Source organism: Phocoena phocoena, chromosome 20, assembly GCF_963924675.1.
Source record: "Phocoena phocoena chromosome 20, mPhoPho1.1, whole genome shotgun sequence".
Lineage (NCBI taxonomy): Eukaryota > Metazoa > Chordata > Mammalia > Artiodactyla > Phocoenidae > Phocoena > Phocoena phocoena.
The window spans coordinates 532099-559947 of record NC_089238.1 but is presented as its reverse complement, the minus strand read 5'-3'; the positions used below and the strand labels follow the sequence as shown (position 1 = coordinate 559947).

General features: G+C 48.3%; 1 protein-coding gene and 1 non-coding gene across 2 annotated transcripts; both read left to right on the top strand.

The window, feature by feature from the left end:
- The first annotated feature begins 650 nt into the window (after positions 1-650).
- ZNF274 (zinc finger protein 274) lies at positions 651-22611 on the top strand. Its single transcript, XM_065898892.1, has 8 exons — positions 651-695; positions 1119-1194; positions 1938-2064; positions 2835-2930; positions 16823-17305; positions 20003-20094; positions 21149-21275; positions 21698-22611. Exons 2-8 carry the CDS (start codon positions 1162-1164, stop codon positions 22609-22611), a joined length of 1872 nt encoding a protein of 623 aa, XP_065754964.1. The 5' UTR covers positions 651-695; positions 1119-1161.
- Positions 9014-9119, top strand: LOC136141600 (U6 spliceosomal RNA). Its single transcript, XR_010657772.1, has one exon. It is a non-coding gene; the product is annotated as a U6 spliceosomal RNA (small nuclear RNA).
- Positions 22612-27849: the final 5238 nt, after the last annotated feature.

Below are 27849 nucleotides of genomic sequence, written 5' to 3'. Positions count from 1 at the left end.
TTGGGTCCACTTAACCCTGCCCTTCGCACAACTTGAGTAGACAGTCCTGACCCCCACTCCCCTCCCTGGGCCTGGAGGACATTTAGTCTCAACCTCTGCACACTTTGGGGCAGGCCCGTCCCTCTTTTCCGCCCAGGACCTCTGGCTGATTTCAGTCCCGTCTCCAGAACATTTCCCACCCTCCCAACCCGCCCCTTTTTCCTCTCCATTAGACGTGGACGCACCTTTAGCACCGCCCTCTTCCCAGAACTTGGCAAGACTTTAGCCCCGCCCCTCCGCACTTCCGGCCCGCCTCGCCTCCCCCTACGTTGGGTGTGAGCAGAAGCTCGCCCCGCCCCTCGGCACTTCCGGCCCTGCCCCTCCCAAGCTTCCCTTTCTCCACTTCCGGCCGGTCCCACGCGTTAGCAGCCCTCGCGGCAGGGTGTGGATCCCTCCCGGCCTGAGTCGTCGCCCACCCAGGTGCTGGGGCCCAGCGGCCTGACTTGCCCCTCCCAAGGCCTCCTCCTGCCCAGCGGGACTGCCGAGGGCGCTCTCCCCCGCCTTGGCTTCGCCTGCTGCCCCGAGTTGGCCGGCCAAGATGGCCGCCGCCCGCTAGGTGGGGCGCACCGCGGGGATGCCTGGGAGTTGTAGTCCAGGCCGGCGCGCTGACGCACTTCGCCGCGGGCCGACGGGCGCCATTGTGCGCCGCGCGCGGGGTGAGTGCGGCGGGAAACTTGCGCCCGTCGGGGGCTCAGTTCTAGGGCCGCTCCGCGGGGAGCGCCGAGCCGCGGCCCCTACCATACCAATCGTGGCAGCCCAGAGCCAGCCTCGCCTGCCGTCCTTCCGCCGTGTGGCCTTTAGGGGCAGTGGGAGTCGGGGACTCGGGGCCCAGAGGACGCGGGGCGGGGCCGCCCCCTCCCGGCGCTTGCGGGCAGACGGGGGCGGTGGGCGATTCCCTCTCGGTGAGGAAGGTGGGAAACCGCCCCTTTGCGTGTTCAAGAGCAGGTGGAGACATTCCTTTAGGGCGTCTTCCGAGGTGGGGAATGGACTTGTCATTTCCTGTTGGTTGGGCCGAGGGGGGCGGGGGGCCTTGGCGTAGCACTCATGCCCCTCCCACCTCCCAAATTCGACCTTCTCAGGACTCTGCCCACTCCCACGAGACACGTTGAGGAAGAGGAAGGTATGGCCACCGGGCTTCCGACGGCCTGGTTCCGTGTGAGTAGAGGCTTCTTTATGAGTTTCTGAGTCTACCCCTGGATTTGGGAGCGGGGGTGGCGGGCTGATGGTGGGACACCACCTTCCCTGAGACGCCCCCGGGCCCCGTAGCATCTCGGGAAGGGGAAGGGGAGGGGGAGTGGATGGGAAGAAGAGACCCTAGTGAGTGGAGGGATAACAAGTTACTTTCCAAGGGAGTGGTTAGAATAGAGGTCCAAGTATGGGGGATACTAATTTACCGTTTAAACTGGGGGTGGGTGGGGGTATGCATTGTCAGGTCTAAGCAGGGATCAGGCTTGTATTTAAACAGTACTTTGGCATTAGAGCTTAGTCCCTGAGAGAAGAGAGCTGAGGATGAATCTTTGACAGGTGAAGGAAGTAGAAGCAGTATGGGAAGTGGGTGGGGGCTGAAGGCTGGGGTTTGATCATTCAGCTCACACAATCTCCTAGCAGGAGGTATACACACTGATACAAATGTTGGAATCCCCAGGTCAATAAAAAATGGAGAGGTTTTCAGAGAATGAAAAACCTTCTCCAGCCTCATGGGTTGTCTTCCTTGCTGTGACCTGATAGGGTCAAGCTTGGGTTTGCCGTTTCAGACAAATGCAGGAACTCATGGTGAGACACACCTGGAATGCTCAGGTCACCGTGTTGATTGTGCCTACATGTGCTCAGTCAGCCTCCCCTTCCTGTCAGCATGGGTGACAACAGGCCCTGGCTGAACACGCACCTGTGGGTTTTAGGAACCAGTGACCTTTGAAGATGTGACCCTGGGTTTTACCCCGGATGAGTGGGGAATGCTGGACCTCGAACAGAAGTCCCTGTACAGGGAGGTGTTGCTGGAGAACTACAGGAACCTTGTCTCAGTGGGTAAGGATGGCCTCTGTGTCAATAAAGATCTGCGCTTTGCAGCACGAATGTGGTGCCTCTGAAGTGTGTGTCTGCTTCGGCTCAGCCTGCAGGGATCCGAGTTCAAGTGTCAAGGCCCTGGAGCCTGAGGGAGAGGGTTTTACTTTGTACCCATTGGAAAAGGGCAATTTCACATGTAACTTCTGAAGCTTTACCTAGTCCATCCGTTAGAGGCGTTAAATACCAGGGAGGTGGGTCTATCAGGAATGTTTCCAGCTGCCACAGTGGATGTTTACTGTGTTTGTAACAAGAATTTCAGGACGTGGTGTCTGTGTCTGACAGCTCAGGAGTATCATCAGAGACCCTGATCCTTTCCATCTCTCCATGGTTAGTGTGAAGTTTTCCATTCTTATGTCAGTATATGCATAGCCGTGATGCCAAGCATCATGTCCACGTTCAAGGCAGAAAGGAGAGACGGCAACCCTGGCTAGTTCTCTTTCTACAGCTGTCATACTTACAAAGAAAAAAAAAAATGCCTTAGGCCCCCAGCTGACAAACTTCCCTTTGTGTCTTGCTGGCCAAAACCAGGTCCCAGTGCCTCCTTTACTGGCAAAGGAGTCCAGAAAAGCAAGCAGCTGGCAAGTGGGATGGGTAGGGTTATTAACACTGCCCTAGACCAGAAGTCATGCCCTAGCAGGGGAGAACACAGGGACAGAATTGCTACAGCAGGAAAGTATTTTCTCCCAAACACAGACCCCCGCCCCAAGCACTGTCTCTTTTCCCTTGGGCAGAACATCAGCTTTCCAAGCCAGATGTGGTATCTCAGTTAGAGGAGGAGGAAGAGCTCTGGTCGGTGGAGAGAGGAATTCCTCGAGACACCTTTTCAGGTGAGAACCAGGCACATGGGAGTCCTGGCACGGGAGTCCTGGTTAGTGAGGAACTAGTGTATTAGAAAAGGAGGTGGATGGGGAAAACCCCCAGTGGGGCGTTGTGATGTGTAGCTGCAGACATGCTGAATCAAGCCCTGTATTTTCCCCTGGCTTCAGAATCAGGGTGTACTGCTTGGTTGAACATGAACATGAACCTGTTGCCGGTGCCACGCTGGCAACAGGGGCTCCCTCACCCTGCTTCACTCATTGTCTAACTACCCTTCCATCCTGTCATCTCCAGTAACTGGTGTGTGTCTCTGGCTAGATTTTTTAGATACGTTTACATTTATGGATATATGTTTGTTTTGGGAGGTGTTTCCATACTCAGTGCAGACAGGTCTCCATCATTCATTTTAACAAATGCAAGTGTAGTCCACATTTGATTTTTTTACTTTGTTTTTTGCGGTACGCGGGCCTCTTACTGTTGTGGCCTCTCCCGTTGCGGAGCACAGGCTCCGGACGCGCAGGCTCAGTGGCCATGGCTTACGGGCCCAGCCGCTCCACAGCATGTGGGATCTTCCCGGACTGGGGCACGAACCCGTGTCCCCTGCATCGGCAGGCGGACTCTTAACCACTGCACCACCAGGGATGCCCTGATTTTTTCACTCTTGATGGACATTCAAGTTGTTGCAAAAAACTTCCTTGCATACTTTTTTTTGCACTCAAGTTGGTTTTTTGTAGGTAAGGATTTCTAGAAATGGAACTTAGAATCAACCAAGATGTAAGTGAAAAAATCTGGTAGCAACAAACTGCTAAGATCTTTTAAAATACATATAGCTGCTCAAGAACATGAGAGCTTTTCCTTTTCATAAGATACCAGCAATTTATAGTCCTCTTTTAAGATTTTCAGATCTGATGGGAAAAGATATGTTTAGTTCATATTTCCCTCATGAAGTTGCACGTATTTTCATAAGTTTACAGATCATTTGTATTTTTGCTTTTGTTAGTTTATGTATTTTCCCTTTTCCTATTTGGTTTGTCTTTTGTGTGTGTGTGGTCAGGAGGACTCTATATACGATATGTTATGGATGTTAATACTGCAAATACCAGTCCAACATTTTTTTTTTTTAAAGGGCTTCAAATGCTTGGCCTTTTTATTTATTTATTTATGGCTGTGTTGGGTCTTCATTTATGTGCGAGGGCTTTCTCTAGTTGTGGCAAGCGGGGGCCACTCTTCATCGCAGTGTGCGGGCCTCTCACTATCGCAGCCTCTCTTCTTGTGGAGCACAGGCTCCAGACACGCAGGCTCAGTAGCCGTGGCGCACGGGCCTAGTTGCCCCGCGGCATGTGGGATCTTCCCGGACCAGGCCTCGAACCCGTGTCCCCTGCACTAGCAGGCAGATTCTCAACCACTGCGCCACCAGGGAAGCCCCAACATTTATCTTTTACCTTTATTTAGTCTCCATAAAGAAGTTTTATGATTTCAGATATTTTCTCTTTCAAATCTGTCTTTACTCCTATTCTAGGTTTCATGTCATACATACATAGGCAGGTTGTACAAATACTTCTGTCAATTCTGGTATTTTTGTTGGGGGGGGTAGCTGTTTCCTATAACTGGGTTTCCTTGTGTATATGATGTGGGGCACAAGTTTTTTCAACACCGTTTTCTGACTTGGTTCTTCTCATTATTGGAAACGCCATCTTTATCAGACTTAATTCCCATAGTCATCACCATGTGCAGGCCTTCTTGGCCCCTTAGGCTCCCATGGTCTCTGTCAGTGTCTGAGTAAATACCATATTGCAACTTTACAACAAACTTGGATAAATGGTAGTTCCTCTCATTATTTAAAAAAAACAACACATCTGTTTTCAACCAAATGAACACTCACCACCAGCTTGTCAGGATTCATTGAGAAAATCTTGTTAGAACGTGTCTTACATTTGACTGGATTCAGACATTCCTTGATGCAGAACTGGTCTCAGTTGAGTTTTGGCACAGGTGTACAGAGGGATGTGCTTACCTCACTGTGCTAGTCAGGCCTTCCAAGTGCTGCTGGGAGTTCACTGTAGTTGCTGTTAATCTCAGGTTAATCATCCCTTGCAGTCTTCCTTAGTTGTTGCAGATGAACCTGTCATGCTGCTAAATTCTCTTATTATTTGTAACAGTTTTGTTAGAGTCTCACTGATTTTCTCAGTACAAAGTCATCTTACTGGCAAGTATAAAGGAGGAGGCAGTTGTATTATTTTACTTCATTTGCACGATCATGTAATTGCATTCATCATATCTGGTACTTCCAAAACACTGGGCTGAGAGTGTGCTGATTTGAGTATCCGGTCTAAGACTTAAAAGGGCAAGTCTCTAGGTTTTGACAAGCATGCTGCTGGATTCTGTGATTCAAATCAGTTTTTATCTGGATAAAGAAATAGTCACCTCACCCTTTCTAATAAATGAAAATTAGTAATAGCCCCAATTTCCCCCCTCCAAAGCGACCGTGGGGATTTTCTCATTTGAACAATTAACAGTGACATAATCATAGAAGTGCCCTTGTTGTAATGTGTTGCTGGTGTCTGTTAACTTATTTTTTTACGGTTTTTGCATCAATATTCATAAATTAGGTTGGGGATGTAGGTGGTTTTCTTCTTTTTGTTTGTTATTTTTGAACGCTTCTGTATCAGAGTGTACTGGCTTTATAAGGAGAACTTTGGGTGTTCTCCCCGCCTTTGTTCTCTGCTCTCATGAAAGTGGCTTCGGAGCAACCTGGCAGTCTTCAGCTGTGAAGCCTGCACCTGGCCCCATCTTTGGTGATGACCTTCTGTTTGCCACAACATAGACTAGAGTCTTCACTGACTCTTTGTCCCCCTTTCCTGGACTCCTTTGTTAGCCTGATGGCTCAACATTAATATTTTTTCTTTTCCATATTCACGTCATTCCTTTCATTCTCTACAGTAAAAACCTCCCTTTTAACCATGAGCACAGGTCACTAAACCAAACCTTACCTGGAAGGTCCCCAGCAACACAAGCACTTTGTATTCACCCAACATGGTTTCTGTTCCCCCCGGTTGATCCAGCTTCCTAAGGTGTCTTCCCATCTTTGTGGCTCTGGCTTAGGTCTGTGTCTCATCCTCTCTGGAACTTAAGTCCCATGTGGGCAAACCTCCCAGCCATGCAATTCTGGATGGTCTAGTCGTTTCCTAAATCTAGCTGCTGTCGGGGGGGCATTGGGCGCCTATGGTTCTGCACATCTCAGGGGAGCTGGCTTGACAGGTGACAGGAGATTTAGGGGTGGTGCTCCAGAACGAGAGACCTTGTGCAGGGAGGCTTACCAGGACAATTGCAGGCTAGGCCTGAGGTGATAGGTGCTTAACACGTTTCTGCTGTGTCACAAAGAGTCCATTACGTGATTTTTTTTCCTCCACTGCTTCCCCTTTACTTCACAAATATTTGTGGAAGGCCTCTTGTGTCCTATGCAATATAAAAACAAACAAAAAACAAAAAACTGTACACTTAGGTAGTAAGCCAAAGACCTAACATAATCCCAGCCATTGTAGACTCCTTAGTCTAATAGATGACAGCCTTCTACAAACAAACTACATAGATATAACTGTGTAAACACAAACAGTGGTAAGTACTGAGAAGAAAAAGAACATGGTGTAAAGTAGGGAGCAATGGGGAATTACTCTAGAAGAGTTGCTCAGGTGACAATGCAGGGGTGAGATTTAAGCCGATTCCTGAAGAAAAGAAAGTCAGCAGACGTAAGAGTGGTGGGGAAGAGCTTCCAGATACAAACACTACTTGGGGTTACTGTGAGAATGGAGCAGGCATGGCACATTCTGGGAATGGAAAGTCACCCACTGGGCTGGGAGGAGGTAACCGAGGTGTACTGACGTGCAAGTTAGGTTTGGCAGAGCACACAGCGCTTCCACTGTGGAGGGGGTTTGATTTTCATTGAGTACGTGTGTGGTGTGCTCTTCACAGCTCACTCTGTGAAGATGGAAGGGCACAGACGGAAGCAGGCAGCAGGCTGTGGTAGCATCTAGGGAAGAGGTGGCAATACCTGGCCTGAGAGCGTAGCAGCAGGGTTGGGGAGAAGCTGGCTCCTCCCCATTCGTAGGTGGATTCAGTGGGGCTAGTTGAGTAATTGACCCAAGAGAGCAAAGGAAAGGAAACTGCCAAGAACTGCTCATAGGTGAAAGCTTCAAGGGATTTCCTGTGACTATTCTTTGTAACATATGTATTTACTATACATGTTTTTTTTAACGTATCAGTATTTCATTTTAAAAATACAATAACAGCGATATTACAACCCTGGAATTTTTGGCATTAGTCATTGACATGGTTAAGTCTGATAAAGGCAGAGACTTTTGAAGGGTGGAAATAGAGGTTTTCTTTGGTTTTTATGTTGAAATAATTTTAGGCAAACAGTTAGTTGACTAGTACAAAGAACTACCTAATAGCTTTCATCTAGATCCAAATGTTTTTAGAACTCTCCCATGTCTTGACTGGTTCTGTTAATGAAGTATGAATGAGAGGGGACTTAGAAACACCCAGGTAGAGGTTTGTGAAGCCAGCTGAATGTATCTGCCTGGACCTCCTCTTGAGGCAGTACATAAAAACATGGGAATCATAGGTGTTTGGAATGGCCTGCTTTACTATTAAGAGAACTTCTCATCTCCTGCAGTGGTCTCTTTTTCCCAGCACTAATGTAGCTGTGCCCCTCCTCAGTGCAGAGAACTGGAACTGAATGAAAGCTAGGCCTCTGTGATGCAGCTCATTTTGCATGTGTCTTCAGCTCTCCATGACAGTAAAAATGGCAGCATAGGCATTGGTTGAAGTAGAAGGGAGACTGGATAAATGCTGAAGACAGGTATTCATCTTCAAGAAGGCACTAATTTGAAGAGATGCTATGAAGATAAGGAATGTGGAGAAATACTTGATGGCACTCAAATCTTCCGCCTTCTCACTCAGTGTTCTTCAAGAAAGTATTACTATATGTGTGGTTTGGGTGGAAAGCTTGAGACATAATCTAGATTTAAACATTAGGAAAGCAATAAAGACACTATTTTGAAGGTCATGATTGTAGGAAAGCCTGAAGGATATTTAACTTTTTTTGACTGGTTAAGAATTTAAGCAGGAGAAGAGCCCTGCAAATATGAACGTGGCAACTCTCAAATTAGTACAAACATCAACAGAAAAAAATAGCTTGTACAAGAAGATTTTTTTGTTGGGAGGAAGAGAAGGAAATTCTTCTCCAGATTTCATCTTTTGTTTGGCCTGAGAGGACTCACATGGGCTATATAAAACCAACATGTGGGGAATGTAGGAAATCAATTGTTTTATACAAAGGATAATTCTTTCAAGAACAAGACTAGTGTGAGAAAGCCTATTCTCAGCTCAGCCTTTAAGAGAAAGCTCACACAGGAGACCCCGAATGGAGGAAATCCTTTTCATCATGAGTTTTCAACATGAGAACTCAAACATGGAAGAAATCTCAGGAATATAATCATAGCACGAAAGGCTTCTGGCCTGATATAGTCTGATTTGAGAGAATTCATACTGGACAAAAAGTTCCAGTTCTGTTCAATTTGGAAAAATTCTTATACCAAATAATTACATCTGAGAACTCTGAAATCATGGGAACATGATTGCTATGGAAAGGTTTCATGAATAGCTCTCTTTTTCAGCATCACAGAAGTCATACTGGAGAGTGTCTGAGAAAATAATTAGTGTTAGGAAGGTTTCAGGAGTCACAGAACCCACTGGCAAGAAGCCCTTCAGTAGGAGTCCTCATTGTGTTCAGATCAGAGGACTCATATGAGAGTAGACTCTCAATGCAATATGCACAGGCAAATCATTAATCTTAGCTCTTACCTTATTTGACAGAACAACAGAAAAACTTACACTGAAAAGAACCACACTTAATAATATAAATGAAATGTCTCATTGTTTTTATATCAGATAGGTCATAAGGAAGGCGAACTCTGCAAAACTTTGATCACGTAAGGATAGCCATCCCTTGGTATCCATGGGGGACTGTTTCAGACTCCTATGGATACCAAAATCCGTAGATGCTCAAGTCCCTTATATAAAATGGTGTAGTACAATGCTCGCTTTGGCAGCACATATACTAAAATTGGAACGATACAGATAAGATTAGCATGGCCCCTGCATAAGGATGACATACAATTCATGAAGCATTCCATATTTAGAAAGAAAATAAAGTGGCGTAGTATAGTCAGACATGAAGGGTCAGCTGTACAAATATATAGTAAAACATTCTGTTTTTCCAGTTTGGGTTCTATTATCTATCTGAACTGAACATCTAGAACAGATGTTAAGTAGCATGGGTGACAGCACGCATCCTTGTTTCAGTTTCCCTTGTAAGTCCCCAGTTGCTAGGACAACGACTGACTTTCTAGCTCAGGAAACTGTTGAGAGAATAAATGGTTGGAAAATTTTCAAGAGACAAGAGGGAATCTTCAAAGAGGAGACTCTGAAGACTAGGCCAGGCTCTGAGACAAGAGAGTAGGTAAGGGATGATAAAGGGAAATCTTAAGATACTGCTACAAAGAACTTTGAGAGGGTCACATCCTTGGGGACGGTGCAAAAGTCTAGAATCTTGAGTGACCATCAAACATGTTTTGGCATGAATCCAGCCTATCAGGGTGTGGTCACATACTGTGCAGTCTTTATTCAAGAATACTTTATGTTCTCTGTTACCATCCATCTATGTGTTCTCTAGGACCACATAATCTTAATCCTTTTATCTGGGGACCACTCTCTCTGGTGTCCAGATACAGTCCCTGGAGTAATTTCAAAGCCTGAAGTGCTTTAACTGTTAATTGAATAAGAAGGAAAGTAAATGAACTAAGCATTTGACTCAAACCTTTTTTGGCGAAAAAATACTTCCAAAAGTCCTGAGGGAAAATAAGATAAAAGCAGGAATAAATGAGTCAGAAATGAAGAAGAAAAAAAGCCCGTTTTCTGGATAGACAGAATAAATAAAAGGCAAACTAAAAACCTATACAGGGAAAAGAAACTCTATTCAGATACTCAGCAATACATGTAGTTCTCATTATAGTACTTTACCCAACTGTTATAAAGAATAAGCCAGCTCTATGTACTGATATGAAACAATCTCCAAGAAATATGTATTTCTTAAAATATGTATCTTTTAACATACATATCTTCACATATGTAAAGATATATAGATGTACATGGGTTTTTTTCCTGAAAACTATACACACACCAAGTATGAATGTGTCAATTGGTTATCATTGGGAGAATATAGAAACTAATAGAATGTAACTATCTCCCAAGAAGGAAACTGGGTGGGAGGGTGACTTTCCATTTTTAGAGGTGCTGCCGGTAACTATGCTTATAAAATGGAAACGACTGTCTTCTTCCTGCTATGTCACCAGTTCCTGCCACAACGTAGGGGCTCAGTAATTATTTGTTGAGTACAGGAATGAACCAACAAGAAGATGGAAAGATTTCTGGAAAAGTGTAAAGTTGGCAAAATTGGTCCTAGGAGAAATGTAAAAACCAACTTTTTCTTAGAACAAAGTGGCCAGTTAGTTGTGTTTCTATATTGACCTAGGCAGTGAATATTTTCCAGCTTCCTGTTAAAAGACAGTTTCCATGGAACATGAGCTACTCAATGACAACACAGGGTGCTATGTTAACAGGTTCTTCTGCAATGTATACATAGCATCGTTCTCACCAAAGCACAAAATGAGAAAACTATTGAAGAGGAGGAAATATTTGTAGCTTGTAACAATTAACACCTTTTTTAAAAAAGCTAATCCTCTGAAATAGTTGTAAGAGTTGAGCAGTTGCAACAGACTGCAAAACACAGAAGCGAACAGCTCTGGCTTATACCAGGAGTAACCAATTTAACACAGATAGAGGACAGATCTTGTGAGTGATACTTTTTTGAAATGGAACCTAAGAATAAATTGTTAACGAGCAGGCTCTATTTGGAGAAAGTTATGTTAGAATGCCATGGAAGACTTAAGTACTGTAAAAGCATTGACTTCTTTTGAGAGCTTACAAAGGCTAGAAGTGTGTGAAGTCCCTTTCTTAAGTCCTGTAAGTCCTCCACAGAAGTGCTGCTGTGGGAGCATGAATGCAAGTCCCTGACCTGGCTGGTCTGGGAAGAAGCAGGTGGGGTGCAAACCAAGTGTCCTCTTACCCCATGGCCTGCTTAGGCTCCTAAGTAAAAGATGGGAACTTTGTAGCAACAGCCATCCTCCCATGGTAACTTCAGATGGGACACTCACAGTGCCAGTGAGATTTCCAGAAATTTGAAATATGGGTAAATCCAGACATACGGCTAAAAGGCCCAAATGTCTTGGTGAACCGTTCACCAAGGCACTTAGTAGCTGTGTTGTGTCAACAAATACTGCTTGAGCACCTGCCAAAATGCCAAGTGCTGTTATAGGGGTGGGTCACCACGATGAACAGGGTGGAAAGGCCCCTGTCTCACTGGGCTTACATTCATTCTGGAGTAGCCACTAGCACATGTGGCTAATTAAATGTAAACCGACTAAAATGAACTTACCAGTCAGTTCCTTAGTCGCACTGGCCATCTTTCAAATGTTCACTGGTCACCTGCAGCTAATGGCTACTGTGTTGGACAGTGCAGATCTAGAACATTTCCTTCACCAAAGAAAGTTCCACTGGGCAGTGCTATTCTAGAGAAGGTGGAGAGAGAAATCAGTGAGTCAGATACTTTAAGGTGGCAATCAGTGCTATGAAGAAAAATGAAACAATAGGGTATCTATCAGGGAGTGGGGAAGCATGGGTGGGCAATACTAGTTTAGAACTGGGCAGGAAGATAGCTCTGAGATGATGACATCAGAGCTGAGAGCTGGATGGGGAAGGAGATCAAGGTGGAGATGCTAGGAGAGACTATCAGACAGGCAAGTGCAATGACTTCTGGATAAGACACATTTGGGCACGTTTGAGGAAAAGTAAGGTAGTTGCTATGTGAAGCCCTCTTTGGTGTAAAGGGCATAAAAGAAGAGGGTTTGGATCCCAGCTGCTCCCTTCCCCAGTGTGTGGCCTTGGGCAGGTTCCTATCCTCTCCCAGCTTGGATTTCTTTTGTGTAAAGGTTGGACGCTATTGCTTAGTGGGGCTGTGGTGGTGTAAAAGCCCAGGTCCTGGGGGGCTTTCATGAAATGGTAGCTACTGTTACTGATTCAAAGACTTTGATGTAAAGATCGTCATAAGTGGCTTTGGCAGATCCTCCCTCTGGATCTGGCCTAGGGGTTTCCAATGCACGAGACCCAGTTAGCAGCCGTAGTGGTGCAGTGGGGGGAGACACGTTTAGAAGGCAATATAGCAGGGTGCCCAGCAGAGCTGAAGAGCGTGATGGGGAAAGGAGAAAGGGTGAGAGCTGGGGGCATCCTGGACAAGGAGGAAGAGGGACAGGGGAGTATGCAACAGGGATGAGGGGAGCTGACCCTGCCCCCGCCCCCCAACAAGCTGGTAAAAGATCATTGTAATTAGTCACTATTATATTTGTGGACTGGTAGCCCTAGTGTACCTGGTTAATCAGTCCGCATTCCCTAGGAAAGTGGGCACTATGAAGGAGACAGCTTACCTGGAAAGGAGCAGCAGAGAGAACATGAGAGTAGAAAACGGTAATTAGAAGAAGAAAACAGCAGCTCCCATCAGCCTTTACTATTGTTCATGCAGTACTGGCTTTGGGTCCCTAATCACTTAGGACTTAGGGGAAACTGAGGCCCAGAAGAATTAAGCCCCTTGCCCAAAGGCTCAGTGAATTTATGTAATAGCCCCCTAGCTAGATAGGGGAGTTGCAGGGGAGGGGACTAAATTGCCCAAATTCCCCCCAGGGTTATTCAGCTGGTGGGTTGAAAGCAAGTACTTGGAGCTGCAGCTGATAGGGATAATTTTATGCAGCCCCAGGCAGGTAGGTGGGAAAGTGGGTGAGTCAGTCAGCCCTGCCTCAGTGAGGTGGGGATCCAGTTTCAGCCTTGTTAGCTGGTAAACACAGCTGTCAAGTGGGGCGAATACTTTTCTGGAACGGACAGCCGTGAGGATTACCTTAGAGGTTTTGGTGAGTGGTCCAAGAGATGAGACGGTTAGAGGACTGAGGTGCCTAGGATGACATTTACCCATGGGTTTAGAGGCTTGTGGCCATCTCACATACTGCAGAGCACCCTGTAGCTGCTTTATGACAACTGCAGAACCAGTGTCCGCCTGAAGGGCTGCTGCAGCAGGGGGAGGGCGGATACACTGGAATCTCAGCGCCAAAAACATCGGCAGAGTTCCTGACATCCAAACCCAGACAGGCTCTACAGTTTAAAACTGTAAACATTTTCAGTGAGCATTCAATGCAAGATTCTAAAACACCCTGGTGCCCCCGAGGATAAGAGGAAGTAAATACATGATCAAGATTAAAGGAGAAGGGGTGGGGATGGAGGGGATGAAGTGGAATAAAAAGGACCCAACGTGGTTTTTTTAAAGGAGAAAGCATTAAATAAAAATTCCTCTGATTAACCAAGGAGTACAAAACGGAAATTTCAGAATTTAAAAAGCTATGAAGCAATACGGAAAATTAAGTTTGTTCTTAAGTGTCATGCATGATTATTGCTCAAAATGGTGCCTGTGGCCCAGCACGGAGCCGCTAGGGAGCCCCACGCCCACCCCTTGTGGGGGCTGCTTCTCAGGCCAGTGTTGCTGAGATTCTGGTATAAACTCCTATCTCCCAAGTTATCCTCAGAGAGAAATTCCAACCAAGCCTTAAGAGCTGTGAGTGAAAGAAAAGTGAACTAAGCTTTCAAATCAAGAATGACGGGTGGTGGTGGGGATAACCCTCCAGAAATCCTAAGGAACAGGAAGGGAACTAAATGCTCAAGATAACGCAGATATGAATTGGGCGGGCAAGCCTCCCGATGAAACTAACTCAAAACCTTATTTGGGAGGAAGTGGGGGGAAGAGGTTAGAAGTGAGAGATCAAATGCCTGCCATGATTTTTATCAAGGAAAAAGTCACTTTAAACGTAGGAAAGAAGTGACTGGCAGCGGCCGATAAGCCACAGTATGGCCCAGGACCTGTTTTTCAACCCTGGAGCGCCCAAGGCCAGTCTGGGGTGGCGGGGCGGCCCCACCCGGCACTGGGCGACTCCTGACCCCGAGCTGACTCACTCGGATAGCGCGCCAGCAACGGGCGACGCCCGTGAGGTCCGTGGAGGCCGCCGCCGACCCGAAGTGTGTAGTCAGGAATTTCCGAGAACGGAAGACAAAGCCGTAAGGAGACAGGGGAAGAGTGTGGGGGCGGGGGAGGAAAGTGGGTGGGGAATCCGGGTGGTCGTTGCTCTCGGGGAAAGCGGCCGCGCTCCCCTCACCCCGCGTCACCCAACGGGGAAGACCTGCAGCTCGGATAGGTGTGTGTGGAGGCTGCGTCGGCGTCGCCCCAGGACGCGTCCACCGTCGCCGGGGAGGCCGGGCGAGAACGCGAGTGGCGGCCAGAGGCGAAAGCCCCACCACTAGCCGAGCGGCCGCCATCCTGCCAAGGGCCTCAGGCTAACCCAAACCCTCAACATGGCGGGGCCGGAAGTCCGCGGCGTGGAGGCTCCTGGGAATTGTAGTGAGGAGGGTGCCTGACGCACTTCCGTCCAGGCCGGAAGTCGCGGCCCCGCGCTCCTGGAGCTCTGAGAGGAGCGAGTGAGGCTTCAGGGTCGGGGTGGGTGGGGCATGGGCTTTTTCACCGCTTCACCCTTTGGAGGAGGGGCCGGGCGCGCTCCGCGGACTCTGCTAAAGCCGGCTCCCCAGCAGCCCACGCTGTCTGAGAAGTGCGCCCGGTGGCCGATGTGGCAGGTGCTTGGAAGGCCGCAGACGGCAAGGAAAAGCACAGAGGCAGCGTATGCAGGGAGCCGCTGCTCCTAATCGCTTCCTGAGTCTTTTTTTTTTTTTTTTTCTAACGCAATTGTAATTATTCCCACAGTAGTGTGAGCAAAGTTGCTCCTGTGCTCCAGGGATAGAAAGCCAAATTCTGACAGCAGGAGTTTGCAGCAAACTAAGAGTTTATTGCGTGGAGACAAGTCTCAGATCCACTCCAACTTGGTCTTTGAGTTAGGAGTGTTTTAAAGGAAGAACTGAGAGCCTAGGGTTAATCATCGTTTTGTGACGTTACCTAATCGTGGTTTCAGAAGTCATCATGTCTCTGGTTTAGGATTCTCTGGCTAGGTGGTCCATGGTTCCAGGATCTGTTAGCTCATATTACCGTGAAGAGATAACTTGAATTTGTACTTTAATGATGTTATCAATCACAGCAGTATTGGTCATCTGACTGGTTGATTGATGTTCAGTTAGCACAGGATTGAGGTCAGCAGGGACAAGAAAGGGGATAAAGTTTTGGATAACAGAGGTTAATCATAAACTCGGCAGGGGAATCGGTTTTAGGGGGACTCATTCAATAGTAATTTCCTGTTCTGCTTTTTACTTCATATGACAGGAACATTTCTATGGTGTCATAATCCCCCTAAAACCAGTATATTAATTTTGTTAATGCTTACATGGGAATCTTTCACAATTTTCTTGACCTGTATTTTAACACTACCTGTGTCTTCCAGTTTTATTTCATCATTTACCACATTGCTAGGAAGTGAGTGTTGTGGAAATAAAGACCACTCAGAGGAGGACATGCAGAGGCTACTTACTCAGAGCCCAAGGTGGTCAGCCACCGTCCCTTATGTTTGGTAGAGACTAAAGCAGGCTGGGAGTGGGAAGATTCATAGTGGAAAAAAGGAGAAGGTTCTGATTGGAGATTATTGGCTTGGGGTCAAAAAGAAAACTCTATAAAACAGAAATCTAACCAAAAATAAATCATAGTCTGTGTTATTTACTTTTTTTTAATTAATTTTTTTTTAAACCTCTAAGTCATTTAGAATTAGCATTTCTTCTTGGAGTTATAGAGAGCTTCCCTTAGCATTTCAGGACCATCCTGGAGTTCTGTTCAGCAAATGCTCTGTGGACTCTATGACAAGACCCAGCGTCCCTGCCTTTCCCAGACATCCTTGTTCTTGGCCCCCATGGAGGTGGGATCAGGTTCTATTCCCCTCATGGCTGCAGGCATATACAGCATAACAATTCTTGTTATCTCTTGGTCTTTTTTTTCCCTTCTATGTTGAGATATAATTTATATACCATAAAGTTCACCCTTTGAAAGTATACAATTCAGTGGTTTTTACTATGTTCACAAGGCTGTGCAACCATCAGTATGATCTAACTTCAAAACAGTTTCTGCATCCCAAAGAAGAAACGCTGTATCCATTAGCCATCACCCCAAAGCCCTTCGGTTCCCCTATCTGGAAACCACTCATCTGCTTTCTGTCTCTATATATTTGCCTATATTGGGCGTTTCATATAAATGGAATTATACAGTGTGGGGCCTTTTGTGTCTGGCTTCTTTCACTTAGCATAATGTAGTCAAGGTTCATCCATGCTGTATAGCTAGACCATATTTTGTTTGTCCATTTATCACTTGATGGACATTTGAGTTGTTTTCCCTTTTTGGCAATTACGAATAATGCTGCTGTGAACATTCTTGTACAAGTTTTTGTGTTGACACATGGTTTCAATTCTCTTTGATTGAAACTCCTGGATCACGATACAACTCTGTGTTTAACTTTTTGAGGAGCCGCCAGACTGTTTTGCAAAGTAGTGTAGCAGTCTGTATTCCTACTGACAGCGCACAAGGGTTCCAGTCTTTCCACATCCTCACTAACAGTTGTTACCACCCATCTTTGATAATAGCCATCCTAGAGAGTATGAAGTTGTGTTTCACAGTTGTTTTGACTTGCATTTTCCTGATGGTTAACGATGTTGCTCACCTTTTCATGCATTTTTTGGCCATCTGTCTTGCTCTGCTTTTGACGTACAGAGTGTCCTGAGGCTCAGTTGGACCCTCAGTTCCACCCTTTTCCTGCTGGGAATCCCCTGATGAAGATCGAGGTTGTTGAAATCCTCACACTGAACGAGGAGGTGGCTCTTCCCCGGAATGCCCAGATCCGCGCCCTCTATGCTGAAGATGAGGGCCTGAGCCCAGACATCCTCAGGGAGCCCACTCAACATCTGGATAAGCATCCAACTGACCCTGAGACCGCTCGCCAGAGGTTCCGGGGGTTCCGCTTTGAGGAGGTGGCAGGGCCCCGAGAAGCCCTGGCCCGGCTGCGTGAGCTGTGCCGCCAGTGGCTGCGGCCCGAGGTTCACTCCAGGGAGCAGATGTTGGAGCTGCTGGTGCTGGAGCAGTTCCTGGGCGCGCTGCCCGGGAAGCTCCGGATGTGGGTGGAGTCGCAGCACCCAGTGGACTGCCAGGAGGCAGTAGTCCTGGTGGAGGATGTGACCTGGATCTCTGAGGAGGAAGGTGAGTGCAGTGGAAGAGTGGGGAGACGACAGTTCCTGTGAAGGCATCTTGGAGGGTGGGGGCGAAGGAACCCCAGGCTTCCTGGGAGGGGTAGGGGAAGGCTGGTGCCCACTCCATCTACACCAAGGGCATCTGCTTCCCCCCCTCCCCCAACCCCAGTTCATGAATCAGAGCTTTAGATACTTGCTTGCTGACGTACCTGTCACTACCCCTGGGCCAAGGCTCTGAGAATGGCTTCCTCTCTGGACCCTTTTGTGGAATTGGAAGGTCTCAGGCCCCACATCAGAGCTGCTGAAACCCTTGGGTGAGGCCTGGCACTGCGTTCTTTAATGAGCCCTCCACACATTTCTGATGGAAGCCAGCAGATAATGTGCTTCATTTTCATCCCTCTGGGATCCCTGCTATATCAATATCAGTCACACAGGTGTTGTATTTCTGGTACGCCTTCTCTCTCTTTTTTTTTTTTTAATATTTATTTATTTTACTATTTGGTTACACTGGGGCTTAGTTGCGGCAGGTTGTCTCCTTAATTGCGGCTCGCGGGCTCCTTAGTTGTGGCAGGCGGGCTCCTTAGTGACAACATGCGAACTTTTAGCCGTGGCATGCATGTGGGATCTAGTTCCCTGACCAGGGATCGAACCCGGGCCCCCTGCATTGGGAGCGCGGAGTCTTAAACCACTGCGCCACCAGGGAAGTCCCCTGGTGTGCCTTCTAACATCATACACTCAGTGGCGGCTGTGGATAAAATGGTGACTGAGATAGACAGGACTCATGGACTTACGAGCTCAACAAGCCTCCAATCTAGCAAGAAAGACGGGAGTCTGACAAATGAACGTGTGTTTGATGGTGTGGGGTAGAGAGGGTAACGGTGGTGGTGGGCCAGGGGGACGGCACAGGTTCGGGACGTATTTGGGAGCCAGCCTCCATGAGGCTTGATGTCCTTCAAGCTGAGTTCCGTGGAGCGCAGACCCTGCTTTCTCTGTCTGTGATGGGTACCTGGAAGATGTTTCTTGAGTGAATGCGTGATTGACTGATTGATTTTGGTGCTTGAGGAGGAGGGGGGAATCTGAGGCTGGATGGTGGGATTCAGAGAAGAGGGCTTCCTGGAGAAGCAGGTGCGGGGAAGGAGAGGGGCAGGCGGCAGTGGGAGTGGTCTCTTCCACAGGCACCGAGTCTGGGGTGCTGTTGTCTGCAGGGTGAGGGCCCCAAAGTTATCCACATTGGAACCCCTTGAACCTCACGTGGCAAAAGGCATTTCACACGTGTGAGTAAGTTAAGGATCTTGAGGTGGACGGATTATCCTGGATTACTTGGATGGGCCCAATGTCAGGAGGGTCCTTATGAGAGGCAGGCAGGAGGGTCAGAGTCAGAATAGGAGGTGTGAAAACTGAGGCAGGGGTGATACAAGGAAAGTGTCACGAGCTATGTATTTTACGTAGCCTCTAAAAACTGGAAGGAGCAAGGAGTGTGTTCTCCCTGAAGCCTCCGGAAGGAATGCAGCCCTGTGAACACTTTGATTTTAGCCCTTTGAGGCTGTGTCAGGCTTCTGATCTCCGTAACTGTAAGACAGCAAATTTGTGTTATTTTGAGCCACTGGCATGGCAGCTTGTTACAGCAGCACCAGGAAACTAATATAGGTGCCAGGGAGGCAGTTGCTGAGCTCATTGAGATGAAAGACAGTGAGTCCGTTTCACACCTTGGGGGTGAATGAAACCAATTAGTGTTACAGGGGACGACAAAGAGGCCTTCTAGGGAACCCTATGAGTCCTGCGTTTGTGGTCAGCATGTCCATTGAACCTCTTGGGCATGACTGCCACAAGCCTTACACAGAGTGGCCCAAGGGAGAAGGACAATATATTGAAAAAGTCCAAGGGTGAACCAGCTTCAGGCATGGCTAGACCCAGCAGCTCCACTCATCTTCAGGACTCGTCCTCTCTGCTATATCATACTTCTGTTGGCCTCTGATGGCTTCACTCAAAGGCACTGTTTCCATGTAGGGGCTCCCAGGATGGAATTTCTCTTTCCTAAATGTTCCAACAGATGCCCCTTTGGCTCTGATTGGCTGGCTGGGGGGTCCGTGTTCATCCCTGATCCAATCATTTTGGCCAGGAGGAAGCGACGGCCTGCTGGGCCAGCCTGGGTCACATCGTGTGTCCCCCTTGATAGCGGGGTGGCGTCATCATTATACAAGCCCAAGGACCATGTGGGGACACATAAAGAAAGTCAGACATCAAAGAGCCATGGTCAAGAGGGGCCATAAAGCCAGGCAGAGCTGTTTTCTGAGGTGGAAGAAACTTGGTAAAATTTGCATCAAGATGGGTTTGGGGGAATGAGTCTGGTCCTGGGGCCAGGGGAAGTTCCCCACTCCGTGGTGTAGCAGGAAGGAAGGAGGAAGGGGTGGAGGGCGTGGAGGCCGGAAATGGGGTCTTTGTCTCTGAGGAGAAGGTGTGAGGCCAGCTGCTGAGGTGAGTGTGGAGGTGAGGCAGCTACTTCAGTGGAGGGACTGGGTCCGGAACAGTCCTTGGAGGGGGAGTGGGTGGGACCCGCAGTGGGGACAGTGGTGCCCTGTGGTCATACACATGGGGATTTGGACACAGGCTTTGAGAGAAGAATGAGGGGCACGATAAGTTATGGGTCCCGGAGATAGACGTGGGCTGTCCTTGCCCCACCTCACCCTGCGCTTTCGTCTCTTCCCAGCACTGCCCACCCAGAGCCCCACCAGCTCTCTCCAGACCACAGCTCAGCAGGAGGAGGACATGGCCACCAGGCTGGTGAAGGCACTGCCTGAGGTGAGTGGGGAGTGAGTGGGGAGTGTCACCCTTTCCTTCTCTGGTCCCAGCATCCCCCTGCAGGCCTCCCACAGGCAGGCCTTTCAGAGTGCTGAGTGTAAAGGGCAGGCCTGCCCTCCGGCGACTGTGGCGTCATTGGAGACCACGACAGGGCACCGTGACCAGGAGTCGGGAAATCTGGAGGGAAGAGTGGGAGGGGCCAAGCGTTCGCAGCCTCCGGCCCAGGCGTCCAGATCAAGGCTGGATCCCAGTTAGAACAAAAGAGGCTTCATCCTTCAGAAACGCAGAGCTGGGTGTTTATAACTGAAACAAAACCTGGGATTTGCTTCAAAATCATCACAGCTGGGGTGTAGACGAAATAGGACTGGCCCTGTCTTGCTGACTGCTGAGGCTTAGAGAGCAGCCAGTGATGGTGTCTACGTGATCTTGGCCGGGGCTCACATCTGGCTCGAGCATAGGAGTGAATTTACCAGCTCTCGTGTAATGAGTGGGCTGGCGCAGGCTCCGGGCACAACTGTATTCCGGGGCTCCAGCCTCTTCCTTCTCAAGCAGGCTCTGCCCCTTTTGGGCAAAATGCCTCCCAGATCCAGACAGAGGGCGGTGGGAAGCCTCTTCCTCCCGGAGTGCTGGTCAGCTCCTCGGAAAGGACTCATCACGGTGCGACCCAGGCAGCCACCCCACCCCCAGGCAACCCCTGTCCCCATGGGGAGGGGCTGTTCCAGAATGGAGTATGCCCAGGGAGGTGCAAGGCTGGCCCGAGGGGTGGTCTCCGGTGGGAAGTCATGGGGAAAGGGTAGAGGCGGTTTGTTTGTGGCACTCTGTAGTTCCTTGTGAAGTAGGGCTCTTCCTCCAGCCTGGGCCCCAGACTCTGGTTTTGTGAGAGCAGACCCATTGGACTTTTTACAGGCCCCAGTCAGTGTTTCCAAGCAAACCTCCAAAGCTGGGGCATCCCAGCACAGTGAGCTCTGTCAGAATGTCCCCGCCAGCCTCTCTTCTGTCCCCAGCAAGGACTCCCTGACCCTCCTGCTGAAATACAAGGTGTGTGACATTGCAGGAACCGGTGACCTTCCTGGACGTGGCTGTGGACTTCAGCAGGGAGGAGTGGGGGCTGCTGGACCTGACACAGAGGACCGAGTACCACGACGTGATGCTGGAGACCTTTGGACACCTGGTCTCTGTGGGTAAGGCCCTCCACGCTTCCGGGACTGGGATGCCATGGGGGCTCTGATTCAGGGCTTACACCCTCTCTGGGCCCTGGACATGCCCTCGAGTCCCCTGCACCGTCCAGGGCCTCTAGCTGACACTGTACTTCGGGAGGGGTGGGGCTCGTAAGAACAGAGGCAGCCTCAGGTCCAGTGAAGGAGCGATTTGCTGTCCACCCTGAGGGTGAATGAGAACAGGGACTCTGAGAGCTGGGAGACGCTCGCAGCCCTTGCCCAAGCTCGGTGTGCCGCTCTTTGCTGCTTCACTGCTTTCAGTCTCCCTCCCCAGGGTGCGTGACTGTACTTGGAAAACACAGCTTCTGGAAATTTAATTATGTCATACTGTCGACCCGTTTTAGCACTTTCTGTTTACAGTATCTGTACCTTTGTGTTTCTTTCAGGGTGGGAGACTACTCTGGAAAGCAAACAGTTAACTCCAAACCCCAACACACCCGAGGAAGAGCCAGCCTGCCACCTGAAAGTGGAGGAATTCTCGAGGGATGACACCCAGCCCTCTACCTCAGGAGACACCTTGCAGGCTGGGGCCCCGGAGGTCTTGGACACAGCGTTGAAACCAGTAGTGCTCACTCAGGAAAAAACCCTCCCTCAGAAGCCACCCGGTGAAAGCCCCAAACCCCAGGCAAGCACAGGTCCCGACACAAGCCACATCTCCCTTCAGAAGACCATTCCTAGAAAACGCTTGCGCAAGCGTGACCCCACGGTCAAGAAGATGACACACAACCCCTGTGTAAAACTTCATCAGAAGAGCTGCAGCAGGGGAAAGGACCAGGAGAGCGGGAGCTGTGGGAGAACCTTACCCCGGAGCACTCAGCAGATCACGTTTACGCGAATTCACAAAGGGAGCCAGGTGTGCCGATGCAGCGAATGCGGGAAAACCTTCCGGAACCCCAGGTACTTCTCCGTGCATAAAAAGATCCACACGGGAGAGAAGCCCTACGTGTGTCCGGACTGCGGGAAGGCGTTCGTGCAGAGCTCCTCCCTCACGCAGCATCAGAGGGTTCACACTGGGGAGAGACCCTTTGAGTGTCACGAGTGTGGAAGGACTTTCAACGACCGCTCGGCCATCTCCCAACACCTGCGGACTCACACCGGGGCCAAGCCCTACCCATGTCAGGACTGTGGCAAAGCCTTCCGCCAGAGCTCCCATCTCATCAGGCATCAGAGGACTCACACCGGTGAGCGCCCCTACACCTGTAACAAGTGCGGAAAGGCCTTCACCCAGAGCTCGCACCTGATAGGGCATCAGAAAACGCACAGCGGGGTGAAATGCAAGAAGAAACAGCCTACCTCGTAGCCCTCAAGCCAGGTGAAGAGACATCGCCTTTGCAGCCTGATCCTGCAGTGTCACACGAGCGAGCCTGGTTGAGATTCCGGACTGAATGTGGAAAGCCTTGAGTGATGAAGTTCTCAAGACCAAAGGATGACCGGGGAGACCGCCCTGTACGTAAGTCAGTAAAAAAGCAGTGGGGAGCATCGCTAATGAATACATCAGTTGGAAAAACATTTAATTTTTCGCTCAGTTGATTTGCCATTTTAATTTGTTTGTTCGTTGGCTATTAAAAGCGATATTAGTGAAACCTGAAAATGCTTATAATCTGTTTAAAAAGCCAGGTACCAAAAAGTCTGTGCACTGATATTATATTTGTGGTAAAGTATTTATGCATATGGACAAGGATTGAAAGAGAACCTAGATAAATAAACTATATATTTCTGTGGTAGGATCTCTGTGTGTTTTTTCCCACCTCTTTGATTAAACGTTTTCTCACTAATGACTTGATTAAAAGAAGCAATGTTAAAGCAAAAGGGGTGGGCCCTGGGTAGACCTGGGAGGTTGTGCTGGGGTAGATAAGGGGAGTGGGGCCGAGGCAGGTGAAGGGAGTGAGTGCTCTGGGAGCATGATCAGCGGGTGGCAGGGCAGGTGGTTGCACGAACCTCCTTCAGATGAATGGACATCTGTCAGGATTATATGAGGAGCGGGAGGATGATCGACCGAGGGAATGGTGGATGGTGTCACCAGGAGGGCCAGCAATGCCCTCGTCCCACGGCAGGAGCCTCTGTACTCACCACCCTCACGAAAAGAAACCCGAAGGTAATAAATGCTGAGTTAGGAAAGATATAAGGCTATATGGATAACTTAATATCATAAGCTGACTTCTTCAGAAGGTCAGAGAAACTCATCTCTGAGGGGAGTGGAAGAGCTTCCGCTTTCCTTAGCGTAGGATGAAGTGATGCGGGATTTGAATATACACGCGACTTCCCTGGTGGTCCAGTGGGTAAGACTCCACACTCCCAACGCAGGGGGCCTGGGTTCGATCCCTGGTCAGGGAACGAGATCCCACATGCATGCTGCAACTAAGAGTTCGCATGCCACAACTAAAAGATCCCCCCATGCCACGACGAAGACCCTGCGTGCTGCAACTAAGACCTGGCGCAGCCAAATAAATAAATAAACTGGTGGTTCCTAATCTTTCCCCAACCGCACGTAATTCACACTTGTACCACCCAGCATTACAGTCATAAATTTGTGATCAGGGCTCAGGATGTGTCTGAATATCCTGGGTGGAGGGTTGTGAGTGGCAGAATGATGGCCCCCAAAGATGTTCACTGCTAATCCCTGGAACCTGTGAATATGGTACCTCACGTGGCCAAAGCGACTTTGCAGATGTGATTACACTAGGATTTTGAAACAGGGAGATAATCCTGGATCATCCCAGCGGACCCAGTATCATCACAAGGGTTGTTACAGGAGGGAGACAGGAGGATCTGAGTAAGAAAAGAAGATATGGTGACAGAAGCAGAGATTTGAGTGACGCAGGACCGTAAACAAAGGAATGTGAGGGGCCTCTAGAAGCTGGAAAAGGCAGGGAAATGGAATAATTCCCTAGCGCCTTCAGAAGAAATGCAGTACTGGCAACACCTTGATTTTAGCCCAGTGATAGACTTCTGATCTCCAGAGGGTAAAATAATAAATCTGTATTGTTCAAGCCACTGGGTTTGCGGTAATTTGCTTCTGCAGTAATAGCAGGGGGTGTACATGATTTGAAAGTTTCCACCAATGGATACTGTACCCAAAGGGATGGTCTATCCCTCCAGGAAGCACTGGATCTGGGAAAGGGAGAGGGGGCAGGCACTGTGCCTAGGGTTGGCAAACCGCAAGGAACTAGGGGCTTGGGATTGTGTGGAATGGTTCTCTGTTCTCACAGAAACATGGAGATTGCGTAGGAAATTCCAACAGTCTGGAAGAGTAGGCTGCTCAGACTTTTTGGTGAGCCTGGGACTTAGACTTTTGTCTGATGGAAAAGGGTGCACATGTATCCTCTGGGGCAGAGGCAGCTGAACTTGTGGAAATGGATGAGGATAGTAACTGGGAGAATTACAATGAGTCAGCTGAAAGCTGGAGAAGGTAGAGAAGGGTCCCATTCACAAAGTAAGATGTGGCTTTCCGCTGCCTCAGATTCCTAGATCACAGAACATAGAAACAGCCACCATTATGGTTCCTTTGGAGCTGGAATTTAATGAAAGCCAACCAGCGGATTCTTATCCACTGCGCCACCAGGGAAGCCCACTGTGGTAAATCTATTATGTGGAGTTCTCAGCTGGTTGCACATTAAAGAACTCATACCTAACAAAAACTGTATAATGTAATCAATGTGGGAAATCTTTCACCTGGTGCTCCCAACTTGTTGATATTACATAATTTGTACTAGGGAGAGATTCCATGAATGTGAACGTGGGAGAGCTTTCAGCAGGAGGTCTTAACTAATTAGGCATCAGAAAACTCACACTGAAGAAAAACTGTTCTGTTGTATTCGATGTGGGAAGTTTTTCAGTCACATCCTTGATTTTAATGTGCATCAAAGAAAGAATAATGCAGGGACTTACCTAGTGGCGCAGTGGTTAAGAATCCGCCTGCCAATGCAGGGGACATGGGTTCAAGTCCTGGTCCGGGAAGATCCCACATGCTGCAGAGCAACTAAGCCCGTGCACCACAACTACCGAGCCTGCTCTCTATAGAGCCCGCGAGCCACAACTACTGAGCCTGAGTGCCAGAAATACTGAAGCCCATGCACCTAGAGCCCGTGCTCTGCAAGAAGAGAAGCCACCTCAATGAGAAGCCCGCACACTGCAATGAAGAGTAGCCCCTGCTCACTGCAACTAGAGAGAGCCTGCATGCAGCAACAAAGACACAATGCAGCCAAAAATAAATAAATAAAAATTTTTAAAAAAGAATAATGGAGAGAAGCCTTATGAATGTAGTTAATATAGGAAGTGTTTCCTTCAGAGGTCTGGCATTATTTCACATCAAAGAACTCACATCGAAAAGAAAGAAGCCTTATGAATGTAATCAGTGCGGGAAATGCTTCAGTTGGAGTTCTCACTTTGTTACTCTTCAGAGAACTCACACTGGAGAGGAATCTCATGAATGCCGTAAGTGTGAAAAGTCTTTCCACCGGAATTGTCACCATATTGGACATCAAAGAATCCATATTGGAGAGAATCCATATAAATGTAATCAATGTGGGAAATCTTCAGACGGAGCTTTTATCTTATTGTGAATCAGAAAATTCATAAGGGTGACAAACCACATGAGGGACTTCCCTGGTGGTGCAGTGGTTAAGAATCCGCCTTCCAATGCAGGGGACACAGATTCAGTTCCTGGTTGGGGAATTAAGATCCCACATGCCTTGGGGCAGCTAAGCCTGCACACTGCAACTACTGAGCCTGCGCTCTCTAGAGCTTGAGCGCCACAACTAGAGAGAAGCCTGCTCCCGGCAACAAAGATCTGGTGTGCTGCAACTAAGACCCAACACAGCCGAGTAAATAAATATTTAAAAATTAAAAAAAATAGGAGCTTCCCTGGTGTCACAGTGGTTAAGAATCTGCCTGCCAACGCAGGGGACACAGGTTCGAGCCCTGGTCTGGGAAGATCCCACATGCCACGGAGCAACTAAGCCCGTGCGCCACAACTACTGAGCCTGTGCTCTAGAGCCCATGAGCCGCAGCTACTGAAGCCCGCGTGCCTGGAGCCTGTGCTCCACAACAAGAGAAGCCACCGCAATGAGAAGCCTGCACACCCCAACGAAGAGTAGCTCCCACTCGCCGCAACTAGAGAAAAAGCCCGTGCACAGCAACGAAGACCCAACACAGCCAAAAAGAAATAATAAGTAAATTTTTTAAAAAAACAAAAAACTTGGATGTACTGTGAAAAAGCCTTCAGCAGGCCATCTGACTTATGGAACACCAAAGAATTCATAGTGAAGGAGACCTTATGAATGTAATCAGTGCAGAAAGGCTTTCAGATGGTGCTCTCCCCTTGCTGGACATCAGAGAACTCATTCTTGAAGAAAACTGTTAAACAACTGTTTCTAGTGTAATGACATATGGTCAATCTCTGCTCTTATGACACAGTCCTACAAAAGCTGATCTACCAGGCAGTGTTCTTAATAGCACTGAGGCCTAAATCTGAGAAGGAACAAGAACACGAAAATGAATAATATAAGCACTGAGGTGGGGAAATTATTTCCTCAGATGATTACATTATTTGTACAGAGATTGAAACGGTTGATGGAAATGTAACATCAATGTTCTTTTTTACTTAGATATTTTACCATTTGGGGACATTTGTGTAGTTTCTAATCTGTTTTATGCAGATTCTGTAAGACATAATTATGACGTGAAGTGAAAAATGCATGAAGTGCGTGATTGTGCTGTCATATTAAAATACGTTTGTACATGGGCGAGAATAAAAGTGGAATGGATAAATCGTCGATTTGATTTGTCCCATTTAAAAATATTTAAATGTAAAAAAAATTTTTTTAAAAATTTAAATGTTCCTGTGATAATTACTTAAGAACAAATTTTAAAAGTCCAGAACAAAAATAGAATCCTGTGGACCATTTACCTCCTTTGAGGATATCAGGAAGAAGGAGGACAAGGACCTAAGGAGTTAAGTGCTACCTGGCTTCCGGGAAGTATTTCTAGAAAAGTGTGTGATGGCCACACCTCCTATCATTCTTGGGTTCCCCAGAGAGTCACCGTTGAGGACCCAGTAGTTTCTCAGGAGGTGACTTGAAATCCATTGGAGAATCTCATCACAGAACTGAGAGTGCTTGGGTAACACAGAAGGTATGTATGCTCAAGTCATTGTACTCATTAGTGCCATTTACCCAGAACGTCCTTACATCCTTCTGTGTTCAGCCTGGGGAGAGCGGCCAGTGATGCAGGAAACCTAGAAATGGGAGTGTTACCACCCAGAGTTCTTGGCTTCCTTAATCAATAGGAACTGATAAAAGGCCAGCTAAGAAATTCAGGTACGTCTTTATTAGGACTCATGCTGCAGCACAAGGAAGCGAAAACAGGTAACAGGTACCCTTTCTCGCCGCATGAGGGGGAGCCAGCTGGTTCCTTACGTGGGGTGAGGGTAGGGGTGAGTCCAGCGGTCAGCCCAGAGGGGTGGCTTAGGAGGTCTGCCCGCCCGTTGGTGGCGGCGTGTGCAGGGCGCAGGTGCGGTGCACTGCCCTTGCTCCCAGCA

Excerpts from the sequence above, each read along its gene's own strand:
- ZNF274 (XM_065898892.1), top strand. The coding sequence starts at position 1,162 with ATGGCCACCGGGCTTCCGACGGCCTGGTTCCGT. Across the intron at positions 2,065-2,834 it reads CAGGAACCTTGTCTCAGTGG|AACATCAGCTTTCCAAGCCA; the intron begins GTAAGGATGGCC and ends TCCCTTGGGCAG. Across the intron at positions 20,095-21,148 it reads TGGTGAAGGCACTGCCTGAG|GAACCGGTGACCTTCCTGGA; the intron begins GTGAGTGGGGAG and ends GTGACATTGCAG.